The sequence below is a fragment of the Amblyomma mixtum genome, chromosome 3 (genome assembly GCF_055824585.1).
Source record: "Amblyomma mixtum isolate Tamu chromosome 3, ASM5582458v1, whole genome shotgun sequence".
In the NCBI taxonomy this organism is placed as follows: Eukaryota; Metazoa; Arthropoda; class Arachnida; order Ixodida; family Ixodidae; genus Amblyomma; species Amblyomma mixtum.
Window position 1 is genome coordinate 46,984,505 of NC_143014.1, and position 15,912 is coordinate 47,000,416.

At 46.2% G+C, this 15,912-nt stretch overlaps 1 protein-coding gene across 1 annotated transcript in view; it reads right to left on the minus strand.

The window, feature by feature from the left end:
* Positions 1 to 15,912, minus strand: part of LOC149350046 (snRNA-activating protein complex subunit 1-like) — a 43,351-nt gene that overhangs the window by 2,044 nt on the left and 25,395 nt on the right. The window contains exon 7 of the mRNA XM_089579077.1: positions 2,694 to 2,742. Within this exon, the coding sequence (XP_089435203.1) occupies positions 2,694 to 2,742 (49 nt within the window). The remainder of the gene's footprint in view (positions 1 to 2,693; positions 2,743 to 15,912) is intronic.

Here is a 15,912-nt window from a genome sequence, read left to right on the forward strand (position 1 = left end):
AATTTCTCCTCAGTGTCCCTTTAAGGCCCATATACAAATTTTGTGACCTACAAAAAACTGCTGCTGTGTTCAAAATGCAAAATGAGCCTAATCACTTGTTACGTACCATGATATCCCCCTTACAATTCACAACTGACGAAAGGCTGGGAAAATCCTTGCATGACATGGTCCTGGCTATCTTTACGTCGCCGTTTTAGCATCCTCTTTCCTTATACAATGTAACAGGGTGAGAAAAATCAATGCCACTCAGAGTTATGGAATGCTTGGTCAGTGTGATAGTGCAACGGTCACTTAAAGGGGCTGTTAAAGGTGCACTGAAGAGGAATCTGAACTCGTCTTTTTACCGCGGGAACTCGATCTACCCGTTGCGAGCATTCTTAGAAACTTCCGACTTATTGCCCTGTGTGGCCGATTTCCCTAAATAAATCGAATTAACGCCCGGCTCCCGCCTTTATTTTTTGAATTCTGCCCGTACGGTGGGCAGAGTCGACCAATGCGTGGAGTGCCTTTAAGCCAGCTCCGTGGAGGCTTTGCTTTCGCTTTATTTTGTTTCTTTAGGTTACCGTGAATAAATAGTTTCATTTGCAGATAATATAGCTGCAGAATAAGCCCGCAGAAATAAAAATACGCGCGGACTATTTGCTTCTAAGGGTTACTACGTATTACTCCGCGGATGGCATAGCGGCAAGCTGCCACGGGACTGGGTGAAAGGCACTCCACGCGTTGGTCGACTGCGCCCATCATACGGGGAGAATTAAAAAAAAAAAGGCGGCAGCCGGACGTTTAATTCGATTTAATTCGGAAAATCGGCCCCAGACGGCAATAAATCGAAATTTCTAAGAATGCCCGGAACATGTGGATCAAGTTACCGCGGCAAAAAGACAAGTTCAGATTCCTCTTCACTGCACCTTTAAACACTGCTTGAATGGAATGGATGCCAGCTATACTTCAGGCGAATTCTTTGTCACACAGATGCTGACTGAAAAGAAAAAATTACAGCACAGAGGAATGGGAGTTACTAAATGAACAAATTTTACAATACAAGCAAACAAAATGCTGCCGTCAAATCAATTTTTGCGGTGCTTCCCAATCCCAGTTCACTTTCCCAATGATGCCACTGAGTGGGACCAATCAAAACAGCCTATCTGAGCATGTTGCAGGAGTTTTCACACCATGGTTGCGTGTTCACTGTAACTCGTGCTCGCGAAGGCTGGCAGCGTCCTTTCCACGGTTACAACCACCTCGTGAGTGCCCAGCTGGCCCAGCAATGCTTCATTGTCACATTGAGGGCACAGATAGGAACATTGATCAATGGCCTTCCCTAACTAATCTGAAGTCAAGCGCAAGATGCTGAGGAGGGACGACTTGCGTAAGATACTTTTAGCATAGCGTGTAGCGCTTCCGCAACCGCTTATGCGCACTGTGCCCTGCCATCGCGCACAAAGTCACTGGTCCCAAAGCGGCAGGCGGATGCACAGTTGACGGGAACGTAGAGCTACCTGGTGCCACCGCCCGGTGATCCTCTGCGAGTAAGCGCTTGTGTTGTTTGAAATATAGCGCATTGGGAATGAATGCCCAGTTGCGAGTAAGCACTTGTGTTGTTTGGTTGTCCTTGTCCGTTATCCTGAGTGCGCTATATTTTTACCACGATCCAATGATAGTGGTGCCATACGTTTTCCATAAAGTGCTCCATTTTTGCAACAAAGCAGTGTTTCTCGTAAGGCCTAGGAATGGGCAAACAAACCAGAAAAAAAGCCTAAATTTATCACCCATCAATTTGCATAGGCAAGATAAGACGAAGCGAAAGCTCTGTGCTTAAATTATAGCCAGCTGACGTACCGAAAAACATAGTGCCACTGACAAGTTCATTCCAAAGCGAGATGTTCAGCCTCAGAGAGCAGCCATGTTGGCTGTTTATCCCACTCAGGTCCTTGTACGCTATCTGAGCGACACCACCACCCGGCTTCTTTGGCACTTTTCAATGCATCCGAACCGTCGCATCTGCCTGCGACGTTTTGGCCAAGTCGTGTAATACCGAATATGACCAAACTCGAAATATGGGCCCAGGGGTAAATTATCGCATGTATCAAGGTCGCCAAATGTTCGCATCCATGAAATCTGAGGCAAATAGTATACATGCTTTGCCAATGTCCCTCACCTGCTAACTCTAAAGCATTAGAATACTTCATGCTCAATTTTAGCTTGCTGCACTGGTAAGTTAGTTCAATTCCTTTATCAAAATGCATAGAGCAGTAAATGTATGGTGGTGCCACCGAGGACGCCCCAGCTTCTGGTGCATCCACACGCAGCTGTTCCCAAAAAGCTCACCTTACCATGGCACAAATGCCTATAGGAAAAGAACAATCAAATTGGTAGCAGGCAGCCTGAGCCTCGTAAATCAAGAGGCCCGCTAAGTAGGGGCACACTACTCCCAAAACCCACCTCTCCGTTACAAGGATGCAAGCACACCACCACCTGCACTGTCACAATGGCTCTACTCTCTGATCAATATCACCATTTCTAACAGCAATGCAGCTGTATATGCACATGCTATGCAGGATCCTTACTACTACGCATGCATTAAGATCACAAACACAACCAATTATGCACTCTTCCTGCTGGTTTTCTCAAGCTACCTGCTTCATGGCAAAGAGATTTCGAAAGGAAGAAAATAAGGAATGTGAGCTCATTACCGATTCTTCTGGCGTGAACTTGAACTTGGCTTGTAGCTTGTTAAAATCCCTGCACAAGAAAATTTTCCTTATTGCATACACTCACTGAGGTGTCACACAAGCAGCAAAAAATCCCAAAGCGCCCACAGATAACCTGCATGCACCAATAATGCACATTTTGCAATACAGTGCACATGTGCAACAGAATACACACATTCAGAACTCACCAGGACTGTCACATTTGCAAATGCAGCCTGTGAATTAGCTGCTTAGTGCACCTTTAAATCCTTAGGCAATCACCTAGCAAGCCATGGTTCCAAATGTATTTGAACTTTTTAGATTGAAAGAACATGCCATCCTAAAGAGATCACAATCGGGGGCGATGTGAAACCTTTGAGGTGTTCACTCTCTACTAAAATACCAGCACATTTATGCATTTCCAATCATTCCACGCCTTACCTGCTTCAACCCTAAAACCACAGAAGAGGCATGCAAGTCCTCACTGTGAAAGTGAGCAGAGAAAATGCAGAGGAACAATGCATTTTCAAAATTTTAGAAGCAGCAAAAAATGAACCCGACATGGTGGTGCAGTGGTTAAGGCGCTCGCCTTAGGGGTGTGCGAATATTCGATAATTTGGAATATTCGATCGAATAGCACAGTATTCGAAATTTCGAAGTATTCGTCTTGCGCGAATAGTGTTACTGGAACGCTTGCTCGCTTGCGTTATGTGGTTTCGGTTCCGAGTATTGCCGCATAGATGGCTTTTTTTATCGCGCTTTCAACGCTCAGGGGTCAGTCAGTACGCAAATCACGATCAGGTCGGGATGCGAACCCAGCGACAAACGAAAGAAAGGTAAGGGCGACGCGCTCTTGCGGAAGATCCTGCGTTCTGGCCGTCTTCGAACCTCCGCACTAATTAAGGCTGCCATAAGCCGTGTCGCTGTCACTGTGTCGAGGCAGACGCAATGAAGGAAGAACACAGCCGACAGTCATCTAAGCTTCAAAACAAGAAACCTCAGTTTATTGTCAGCGAACCCTTTATATACTCTGGCTGGCGGTGACGTTATCGATGAGCTCGGGCGCCGCAAGTATTCGAACGCAGGCATCGCTTGGCCGCGTTCATCGGATCGCTCCCCCCCCCCCCCCCCCCCCCCTTTTCCAATAGAGCTGCGGAAAAGATTATCTGATAGGACAGATGCGAAGATAAAAACGCAGCCCCACCGCGCTATCGCTTCACCCAATGAGGTCACAAATCATGCGTACCTAACATGGGCGACCGTTCTCGGCTGCACTGAAGCAAGCCATCATATTACCAGCGGAGGCGAGAAAAATTCAGCGGCAGCGCAGGGACTCGATGTCGCTGAAGTGTATACTTACTTCAATGGGAAGGGCGCAGTTAGCGTGTGATAACGCCAAGCTTATTGTGCACCCGTGCAGGATTACTGCAGTTAACGCTCGGCGTCGGGGAGGCTGCGGACATATATATACGTGACTGCCGAAAGAAATGATTGCATCCATCTATGACTGGCGTCTTTTCTTGCTATTCTGACTGCTTGCGCATTGGTGGGAACGGAAAGCCGTCGTAATCAGGGCATTGAGCCGTCTTTGGTGATGTGCTGCACTCCGTCGCCGCAACTCGAGCACTCCGGTACGTTAGAGGCTCAGAGCATTCTTGGAAGCGCAATGCTAAGTGCTGCTCGGAGGTACTACCGGGGACAATTTTGCCAGAAGGCACGAGCGGTGCGAATGATGTTTCACTTGCGGCGCTAGAGTTTTGTACAGCCGCTTCCATTCTTGCAAGTCTCGAACCGGAACGATGTTCCGATCCTTGAGCTTGATAAGCGAAGCAACGTTCCGGCAAACAGCAGCCGCGAGCTGCTAGTGAAATGCAAAAAAAAAAAACAAAAAAAATGCATCGTGCAACACGCCTTGTCAGAGTGACGGCATGGGCCGGGAAGAGTGCCAGTTTGCCCCACTAAACCCAAGAGATACAGAGCAGAGCCGATGTTTCCATACAAGCACTCCTCGGATAGCGAAATAGGCGAGCCAATCTTCGGCCGCAAGGTGATGGCGATGCATTTGAGCCATGGCCGGCGCGTCCTGAACGCTCTGTCCCCGAGAGTACGTCCAACCTATCGGTGCTGTGGGAGCTTTGGATACGCGATGGTGCAATGCTGCCAGTGCTGCTAGGAGGTCCGGTCAGCCTATATTCCATTTTAACATCTTTGGACGCAGCAGTCCCATCGGCGTAACCGAAAAGAAGACGCAATCCAAGCCAAGAAGTGAGGATCCTAAACTATAGAAACGCAGGCAACGCAAGTGGCAAGTCGGTGCACCGAACGGGATTGCCTAGCTCAGTGTTGGACATTCGACCCGTTCGTCCACTGGTCACTGGTAGTGCAGAATGTCCTTTCTTTTATTGCGAAAGCAATACTGCTTGCACTTTTCTGCCATCGTTGGTCGTGGTGCCTCCTTACAGAGCGGCGCGTCACGTGACCGTGTGACGTCACGACAGACCAAGAGCCGGGGCCCCAGCTAGCGCCATCGATGGTGGAGGTACAGCATTACACGCCGGCTGTTCTGCTGCCGAGAGAGGGCGCTCGCTAGAGCGGGATGAAATGGGGGGGGGGGGCTGCAGCTGCGCTCCTCTCAGTGCGCTATGTCGGATGATGTGTACCAGGCGAGGCTGGAACGATCTGCTGCGGCCAAGCGACGGCGCCGCGCCGAAGAAACAGACGAAGAACGGCTAGCTAAACAACGTGCGTATGCAGCAGCCTGGCGAGCACGCCGGTCAACATCGCTTGATGCGGGTGCATCTACAAGTGCAGGGCCAAGTTTAACGAGTGGTGTTAACGGTAGCGAAACTATGGAGATAGCCAGTTTGGAGACAAGTTTCATGGACACTCTTAATGCCGAAGATACTTCAATGGGTGAAGAATCTATGAATAGTATGGAACGACACAATTTCAACATACCAGTTGTATAAACAGAGCTCCAGCTCGTGCCGTCGGCGCAGAGCGGCGGCAGACACGGCGGATGCGGGCTGAAGAAACGGATGAAGTTGCTTTCGCAATTTCCAGGCTTAACCAAGCTGAGCCTATTTTTTCATTACTGTTCTTAGTGCTCTTGCTGCAGTGTAGTGCAGTTACTCCTATGGTTTCAGTTATTGGTTGTACTACTGGCACCGTTCTGTTATACTGTCATTTTCTTTATTTTATCTCTAATTTCTTATTAGAAAGCAGGGGGTATATTTATGTGTTCTAACTTTCTATTACCAAACCGGTAAAAATTGTTCTTCACACACTTTAGGTGCTCTCTTAAAATCTTGAAGCATGTTTTAAATAAAGCCTCAGTGCAGTATGTAATGGCATCGTGTGTTGGGAAAATAAATGGTTTTGGAAATGCCTACTGTCATTTAGCCGCTTTTTAGTGCCAGAAGTACTATTCGAACTATTCGCTTCGAAATTATTCGAAGAAAATTGCAATTCACTTCGAATCAAAAAACCACTATTCGCACACCCCTAGCTCGCCTACCGAGCTGGAGTACCCGGGTTCGGTTTGGTTTGGTTTATTGGGGTTTAACGTCCCGAAGCAACTCAGGCTATGAGAGACGCCATAGTCAAGGGCTCCGGAAATTTCCACCACCCAGGGTTCTTTAACGTGCACTGACATCACACAGTACACTGGCGTCTAGAATTTTGCCTCAATCGAAATTTGACCACCATGGCTGGGATCGAAACCGCATCTTTCGGGTCAGCAGCCAAGCGCCATAACCACTGAGACACCGTGGCGGCCTGCAAGCAACAGATGCCCAATGCTGGCATATTACGACTGCTTTGGATGAACGGCAAAACAATGGGAAGCTTCTGTGGAACAGTAATGCTCATGAGATTGAAGCTCACACTTTTTACTACAACTGTTGCACCGAAAACAACATATTGGTCACCTTCAATACTGCCCACGCAAGGTCAGTGTCATGCACACAGCATCCAGTCTTGCACAAATATTGCCAATTCAATTTCCTTGCTGACACGACGACAAAGCACTCGCTGGCTAGCCTTCGGGGTGTGTACCAAGGTGGCATTTTCAAATTCCCCTGAGTTTCTAGATTTTCCTCCCCGAGTGTTTTCGTGAAATTCCCCAAGTGACACAGACGTGTTTTACGTCAAGATGGGTCGATACAATGCCTTCTTATGTTGTCACTCTCAGGGAAGGATGTTAAAAATAAGAATTACTTAAAGGGCCACTGCCCAGGGTCCGGACATTTTTGAAAAACAAGCCCACTGCATAGATGAGGCATCGAAGATAACCTCTGCAAAATTCTGCAAAATACTAGAGCCATGCGCGCCCCGAAAAGCTGCGAAAATTCAAATCAAAGCCCGTTCGTTCTTTCCTTCCTTCAAAAACGGGCCCGGCCCACTACTCTGCACCCCGCTGACGTCAAGGGGGGCTACTTTCGCTAAAGGCACTCCATTGGTGCATCGTTCTGACTGACGGGAGAAGGTTGGGCGTAGCCTTGGCGTCGCGTCGTCTGCACAAGGCTTTCCGCAGCGCCTTCTGTTCTGGCTCATGCCTACAAACCCGCATGAAGGAACAAAAAAAAAAAAAAAAAAACTGCGGAGGGAGCGTGCGGCGACAGCCTTGAACCCTAGCCATAAAAAGTAAAAAAATAGTAAAACTGAGGGAGTTGGTTCGCCCCCCCCCCTCCCCCCCAGCCGTGATCACGTCACGAGACGCTCTGCGTGCGCGCTCCCTTCTCAGTTTCTTTTCTTCTATGCGAGCCCCCCAAAACAAGGTTTTAATTAGTAGTGCAACAGAGCCTTTCCCTCGCTCGCCCACTTGACCGCTCCGCACACACACCCCTTATCTTTCGTGCATCTTGCGTACGCCTTGACTCCAATGAATGACATATGCTTTGGAGCGGAGAAAAGACTAGGGGTGTGCGAATAGTGGTTTTTTGATTCGAAGCGAATTCGAAGCGAATAGCAATTTTCTTCGAATAATTTCGAAGCGAATAGTTCGAATAGTACTTCTGGCACTAAAAAGAGGCTGAGTGACAGTAGGCATTTCCAAAGCCATTTATTTTCCCAACACACGATGCCATTACACACTGCACTGAGGCTTTATTTAAAACCACACTTCAAAATTTTAACACCTAGAGTGAAGAACAATTTTTACTGGCAATTTATACTGGAAGAACAACTTTTACATTCCCAGACTAGCATTCCCTCGAGCAAGAATGGAAACGGCTGTACAAAACTCGCGCCGCAAGCAAAACGTCATTCGCACCGCTCGCGCGTCCTGGCAAAATTGTCCCCGGTAGTACCTCCGAGCAGCACTCAGCATCGCGCTTCCATCAAGAATGCTCTCAGCCTCCAACGTATCGGAGTGCCGGAGTTGCGGCGACGGAGTTCGGCACACCACCGAAGATGGCTCAATGCCCTGATTACGCGGCGTTCCGTTCCCATCAACGCGCAAGCAGTCAGAATAGCAAGAAAAGACGCCAGTCGTAGATGCCGAGCGTTAACGGCAGTAATCCTCCACGGGTGCACAATAAGCATAGCGTTATCACACGCTAAAGGCGCCCTTCCCACTGACCTAAGTATACACTTCGGCGACATCGAGTCCCCGCGCTGCCGCTGAATTTTTCGCGCCTCCGCCGGTAATATGATGGCTTGCTTGAAAGCTGCCGAGAACTGTCGCTCATGTTCTGTTCGCATGATTCGTCACCTGGGTGAAGCGATAGCGCGGTAGGGCTGCGTGTTTATCTTCGCATCTGTCCTATCTGGTAATCTTTTCCGCAACTCTAACGGGAAAAAAAATCGAGAGGCGGTGGAGCGGGCGCGGCTTCGGTGCTTATCTGATCTTCCAGCCAGCGGCGGACGCGGTTGTTGCGCGGCGGACGCGGTTGTTGCGTTGTGTTACGCGCGTCTTTTTTCGTTTTTCTTTCTTTCCTCTTATCTTTGAACTCTCCTCTATCTGCACGTGGCAGCGGTGGTGGCTCGGCTAGAGCCAGTCGGCAGGCCCGTACACTTTCCTTTTCATCCTTCGCTCAGTCGCAACAACAACAACAACAGTAAACTGAGGTTTCTTGTTTGAAGCTTAGACGACTGATGGCTGTGCTCTTCCTTCTTTGCGTCTGCCTGGACACAACACGGTGGCAGCGACGCGGCTTATGGCAGCCTTAGTGCGGAGGCTCGGAGACGGCCAGAACGCAGGATCTTCCGCAAGAGCGCGTCGCCCTCACCTTTATTTCGTTTGTAGCTAAGTTCGCACCCCGACCTGGTTGTGATTCGTGTATTTACTGACCCCCGAGCGTTGAAAGCACGATAAAAAAAGCCATCTATGCGGCAATACTCGGAACTGAAACCACATAAAGCAAGCGGGCAAGCGCCCCAGAAACACTATTCGCGCGAGGCGAATACTTCGAAATTTCGAATACCGAGAATTCGGTTCGAAGCGAATATCGAATACCGTGCTATTCGATCGAATATTCGAAATTATCGAATATTCGCACACCCCTAGAAAAGACAAACACAGAACACAAACACGCATGGAGAAAAGCAAACGGGCGGTTGCCGGGTCTGCGCTTCGCCGTGTGTTTCGAACACAACCGACTTCCGCCCCTCCGCTCGTGAAACGGTGGGGAGGCCTAAAAGAAAATGAAAAGGTGGCTCGTTAACTGGGAATGACAAACAGATGTATGAAAGGATGCGCTCGCTAACAAGTCTAGGTGGTCGAGCCGATCGCGCCTCTCGATCGTTCAGTGTGCGGAGAAAATGCAAAAACCAAGAAAAGAATTCTATTGAAGGCGGGGCCATGACGTCGCCCTGTGACGCACTCCACAGACACCACGCCTCCGGCTTACACCGGAGAAGGAAGGGGTGATTTTGCCTTGCCGAGCCTACTCGACGAGGAGCGGGAGAGAAGAATTTCGAGGAGGGAATGGAAGGAGAGGAGGCTCGCTCAAAGAGAGGTAGAGAGTGTCTGCTGCGCTGGGGTGGGCACGGGCCCTTTAATAGTAGAGGTGCAAGTATCAATAATTTGTCTGCAAATCCAATTCAGATAGCAAGTAGTAGCGTTTATTTCATTCAACCACAAAACAGAAGGGAGAGAGTTTACAGCAATGAAATATCTAAAAAAAAATGATAGAACAAACTAGAAATCAAACCAAACATTTTCAAATATGAATAATAAAAAGGAGCTGCGTACCGAACCAAACTTCCACGAATGAAAATAATTTGCAACCGTTTTTATATTTTAAGGAGAGATGCGGGTGAAAAAAACGGGATTTTTTTTCGATAAAGTCGATTTTGTATTTACTTGCGTTTTGTATTTCCCCAAGCCTCTTTTATGTGTAAAAAAATCAAAGCCAATAATCAATGGGAAGTTAGTAAAAAATTCAATTAAAGCACTGGCGGTGGCTTGCGAAAGTGCGAATTTGACCGAATTTCGGGAACGCTGCATTTCGCTCCACGGGGTCGCCCGCTCTTGAATTTTCGCGGGGAAGTAGGACTACCCATCTTCTACCAGAAGCCACTTCGGTAGCGGCGCATTCTTGATAAAAATACGGAAAAAAAAGATCGTTTCCCGCCCGAGTCGAGCGTCGCGACTGGCCCTTCAAATCACGTGGTACGATCGGAGCCCTTCCATTGGCTACGAGCATTCCACCGCACGGTCGGACGCAGACGCTCTTTCTTCATTCTGCCGCCACCGAGACGTGAACGCTTCTGCCCGGGTTTTTCTCCTTTGTCCGCTATGGATGTGACTGAGAAACGAGATTTTTGTTCACACAAGTTCCTGACAAAGCATCAATATAGAGGAAGACACCCCAAGCGCAAGCGGAGAGCTCCGGTGACGGGAGGTTCGTATGCTGCTAGGCGTAACTGCGGCAATGGCGATGCACCATTTGGATCCTTCAAGCTTTTTGCGGAGCATCCATGACGTCGTCAGTGCATCTGAGCGAAAGATAAAGATGTTCGACTGCCAAAACAAGCGTAAAAACGAGCGCGGAAGCGCTGCTATCTGTGAGATCGGCATGATGCACGACCTCGTCAGTGGCGGGGCGTGCCCCGCCTGCGGACGATGTAATCTCTGTCAGAGAATCTGCCGCCAAACAGAAAGGACTCTCATCGTTTTTGGAACTTTACCGCCGAAATGACGCGTTTCCGACAACCGTAGTTTCATCAACATATTCTTCGAGCCGCGTATCTCGATCGTGCAAAGGCAGGGATGAGGCGTTCGCCCGCGGCAGTGCACGGGATACCGTCGCCGTGAACGTGGTCCATGGTCGCTGAGCACGCTACCAATGACAAGCGCCACACCGGTTGAAAACGGCTCCTGTGACGCAGAAAACGACGAGCAAACGTGCTCCCATGTTTGCAGGCAGTTAGTGAGCTCCCACATCGTAGAATGGCGATGACGATGGGCAGCTATGGGGCAGTTTCGGTTTGCACTTGAATCCAACGCGCATGCGATTTTGAGACGTATTTTCCCCCAAAAAAAGTGCATGTTGGAATTGGGTAAATACTAGGGGTGTGCGAATATGAAATTTTTCGAATACGAATTGAATACGAATACTTGGTTACGAATATCGAATCGAATATCGAATAATCAAGGACAGACGCATTTAACCGCTACAAAACATTATTTGAGCACCCTAGAACATCACAGTTCAACTATCAGTGATGAAATGAACACAAAAGATATGTGTGGCTGCACAAAAAGTATGAAAGTCTCGAACATTAATCTTAGAAGAGTAGAAATATCAGAGAAGATGGCTAGTACTACAAAGCATTGATTAAGGCTAGCCTGCCATAAGCACAAAAGCGCGTTGCTCGGATGAACATAAAAGGTTGTCGTGAAGGGAAACCGGCTGCTCCACATGGTCAGGCAGAAGTAGTTTGTTCCCTTCTAGATGAAGCGACTTCTCCAGCCCCAAAAATGCCTTCTCACTTGGCACTGAACTGGCACGTATTGCGAGGTATTTCGTGCACAGCTCTGACTATACCAGCTTCGCAGGTATAGCCACAAAGCTGACCAGCGTAGTCAGCTACTGCATGGCCCAACGTTACGCATTGCTCTGGGCGCCGCCATATTGTTATGTCTCTGTCGATAGGACTTGCGGACCGAAATGAACGCCGGTACTCGCATAGAATATTCGGCTAGATACGAATATTCGCGTCGTGTCGAATATTCGAAGCAACACGAATACTTGGATTTCGAATCGAATACGAATACTAAAAATATAATATTTGAATTATATTCGAAAATTTCGAATATTCGCACACCCCTAGTAAATACAGCTGGGCGCCAAGATTGTTCCCTCTGATTTCTGACAAGACATTCCTTGTTGAGAGAAAATCTCCACTCAACAGCTGCGATTCAGAGCGAGAAAGAGAGAATCATCTTGGCAAAAGTGTGCAGTTCCTTGCTTGCTCCACAGACGCCTGCCCAAAGGGCATTCAGCCAATGCGTGCTGCTCCTGACAAAATTTCAAAAACTGAACACCTGACTGCTTCGCCCTTGTCCTCCCTGACGAACAAGATGCAGTAGCAGTGCACAGACTGCCTGCTGAGAAGGGCAGAATTCCAGGCATTGTAGTTCCCTATGCCCGCCAAGAAGAAATTTGCAAACAGAAGGCTTGCAAACAGTGATCAGTCCATTTCAGAAAACATGACGAAGTATTGCCTACAGTAACCTTCTGGTGAGGTGTAAAGATTGGGCTCAGCAATCTGGGTATGCACTTGCCTATCTGATAAGCCTAAAGGTGCTTATCAGGAGGAAGCAGGATGACACCGCTATCGTTGCTGAGCTGCCTGTGCAGGAATGCTACTGATAATGAAGTACTTCAGCCTTCTCCTGCCTCATCAAATCAGTTACCACACTGAAACCACAAATGGTTTCTCTGCTTTCCATTCGAACATTCGTTCACTGTGTAATAAGTTTGATGATGTTTTTTATTTCTTTCAAAACATTAAGCATAGCTTTGATGTTATCCTATTGACAGAAACTTGGGCTGTGTATGCAACGGACTTAATGAAGCTTCCTGGCTATGAATGCTTCTACCTAAATCAACCGTTGCGAGGAAGGGGCATGGCGCTCTACGCAAAACGTAGTCTTAAGACAAATTTGCAGCAAGCTATTTCTGTCATTTCTGCTAATTACAAAATTCTTACAGCTAAAATTAATGACAGATTGGTCTCAGTTGTTTACAGACCACCCTCGAGAAATTGAAACAAACTTTTGCAATTTTTTTTAATGTCTCTTGGATTCTTTTTGCTTGGAAAAATGTTGCACTCTTGTAGGAGATTTCAATATTAAGATGTCTGATGAGTCAAGTTTGAGTTCTCACTTTGAAACTATTTTTGCATCTAACAGCTTTAGGAATTTTATTACTACACCAACAAGTTTCTTCCTCATGTAGTAGTATTATTGATTATTTTATTGTTGATGTTGCCTCTTCAGTGAACTCTGCTGAAACCATTGTGTGCGATCTGAGTGATCATTTTGCAATATTTGTATCCTTGTCATGTGGAACTTTAAACAGTTGAACATTCCAGGTTCTCCTACCAGAGTGTTAATGACGAATCACTTATACCCGTGCCACACGGACAGATTTAATGCCATTAAGTGCTTACTGCCTTAAGTTTTAATGGCATTCGTGCGGTGCCACACACATAAATTTAATGGCATTAGCCTTACTGCCATTCGCGACCTACTGAGTTCGCCACAACTCATACGCCCGTGCAATGCGTACTCTCGTTCCCATTCCACACGCAGAAAAGCATGCAGCTTTGTGAGTAACAACTTCCTAACCAGTAGGAAATGGTTAATTCTTAACTTTCAGTTAGATGAGGCATCTATACCACATTTTCGATGTGAAGAGCACCATTTTAACCAGCCTTATTGACAGGTACTCTCGACTTATGTGCTGACGTGCGAGTTTATGGCTACTTTTTCGACTTGTAAAGCGAGAACAGCCTTATTTTCTGGAAAATCGTTTTTACATTACATTTGAACAACATTCCCGATATATTGTGCTCATTAGGAATGTTTATATTCAGATGAAACTTTTGACTACCTTTTCGATAATGGCATTAAATGTGGACGTGTAGCACCAAACTCCGAAAATAATGGCATTAACAATCTTAAGGCCTTAAGCATTTACTGCCATTTCCTGTGCGCGTGTGGCACGGGTATAAGTCTCCTTCGTGAATGTGTGCGTGCCACTGATTCGTCACCCATTCTTTCAGCTTCGTGCCCTGACACTGCGTATGACTTATTTACAAATATATTTAAGGACATCTACACGAAAAGTTTCCTGTGGAAAACGAACGTGTCCAAAGCTGAACTTCGGAAACCTTGGGTTACACCTAAACATTCAAAAATGATAAAGCTTAAAAGCAAACTTTTCAAGCGCTCTACTCATGATCCTGAAGATTTAAAAGATTTTAAATAGTAACGCAACAAGCAAAACAAAGAACTTAAAAGGCCAAAGCTAAAGTTCCAGGATCGCCTATTTAACAACAGCAGCAATAATCTGAAAACATTTTGGAAAGCTCTAAACAATACGTTTGTTTCTCAATAAGAGTCGAGACATCAACTTAGGAGAACTGACGATTTATGGTAACACTGCCTCGGGCAGCGGTCTTGCTGCGAAGTTTAATGTCTTTTTTACGAGGCTTGTCCCGTCAGGATGCCCCACGGAAACTCTCAGCTATGCCTCTAACACAGTGGGTCAGTCAATAGCCTTTGAATTAACAGATGCTAATGAAGTGTTTATTATTATAATGAATCTCAAATCAACTTCCAGCACTAATTATGATGGTTTCTAAATAAGACCTATCAAATCTGCAGCAGACATAATAGCCCCTTGTCTAGCTCATATTTTTAATCTATTGATTTCATGCACAATATTCCCCAAAGAATGAAAATGGCTAAAGTATCTCATTTTAAAGGGCGGAGAACATAATGACCTAGCCAATTATTGCGAAATTTCTATCTTCCCTGTGTTCTGAAAGTCATATAAAAAAATATTATTGAGAAGAGAAAAACTTTTTTGCTAAACATCCCTTGCTATCTGTGTCCCAGCTCGGTTTTCGAAAGGGGAAATCAACTGAGTCCGCCTTACTTTTGCAAAAAAATTTTTTTACACAACATCGAAAGGAAAAACCTTACACTAGGAATTTTCATACATTTCACTAAGGCATTCGATCTATTATATAATCATAATATTCTATTATGCAAATTGCAAGCATATGGTGTTCGAGCATCAAGCCTCCAGCTCTTTTCTTCTTATTTAAGCCTGAGGAAAGCAAGTTGTTTTTGTTGATGACACTAACTCTGCTGAAGAGATTCTTCATTACTGCATTCCTCAGAAAGTCTTCTAGGGCCTTTCTGTTTAATGTTTATATTAATGACTTAATTAAAATAAATGATGAACCCGATTACATTTTGTACACTGATGACACTAGCATATTTATAAACAGCTGCTTGACTGACAAACTCATAAGCAAGGGTCCTATCCTTATCCTTAGAGAATTGCATAAACGGTCCAACGCGAATGGGCTCACGATAAATACTAAGAAAAAATCTGTACTGTTTTGAACTGTGAACTGTAATACTATACTGACCAACCACCTTATGCTTGGAAATAATTGCATACAGATTCAGGTCACTTGGCGTTGTCTTCGATTCCACCATGAGATAGAACGGGCATGTAAATTACGTTATTAAAAAACTATCACAGTCAGTTGCCTTCCTCTCAAAATGTCGATCAGTTTCCCAAGCGCTTAAAACTGACCATTTATCATGCGTTATTTCACTCTCTCGAAAATTACTGCAATCTGGTCTGGGGAGCAACCTCAAAAACGAACCTCAATAAATTATTTGTGTTACAAAAAAAGGCAGTAAGGCATATTGCTGGAATTAATTTCACAGCTCACACCCGTCCTTTCTTCCTTGAATATAGGAATATATCAGTCAATATTACATACGAATACAGACTACTGTACCATCTTAGGTTTTCACCCCCTGTCATGACTTCGTTTCTGAAATCCCTTGCCGAACTTAGATTGAAGGAAAAAGTTGTTGCCACAAGATCTAGGGAACAATGGGCTGTCACCCGTAATAGAACAAACTATGGAAATCAGACACTAAACTTTCTCATGCCAACCATTTTAAACAAACATAGCCTATGCAATACACACATTCACACTTTGCGACCTAAAGAGTAGA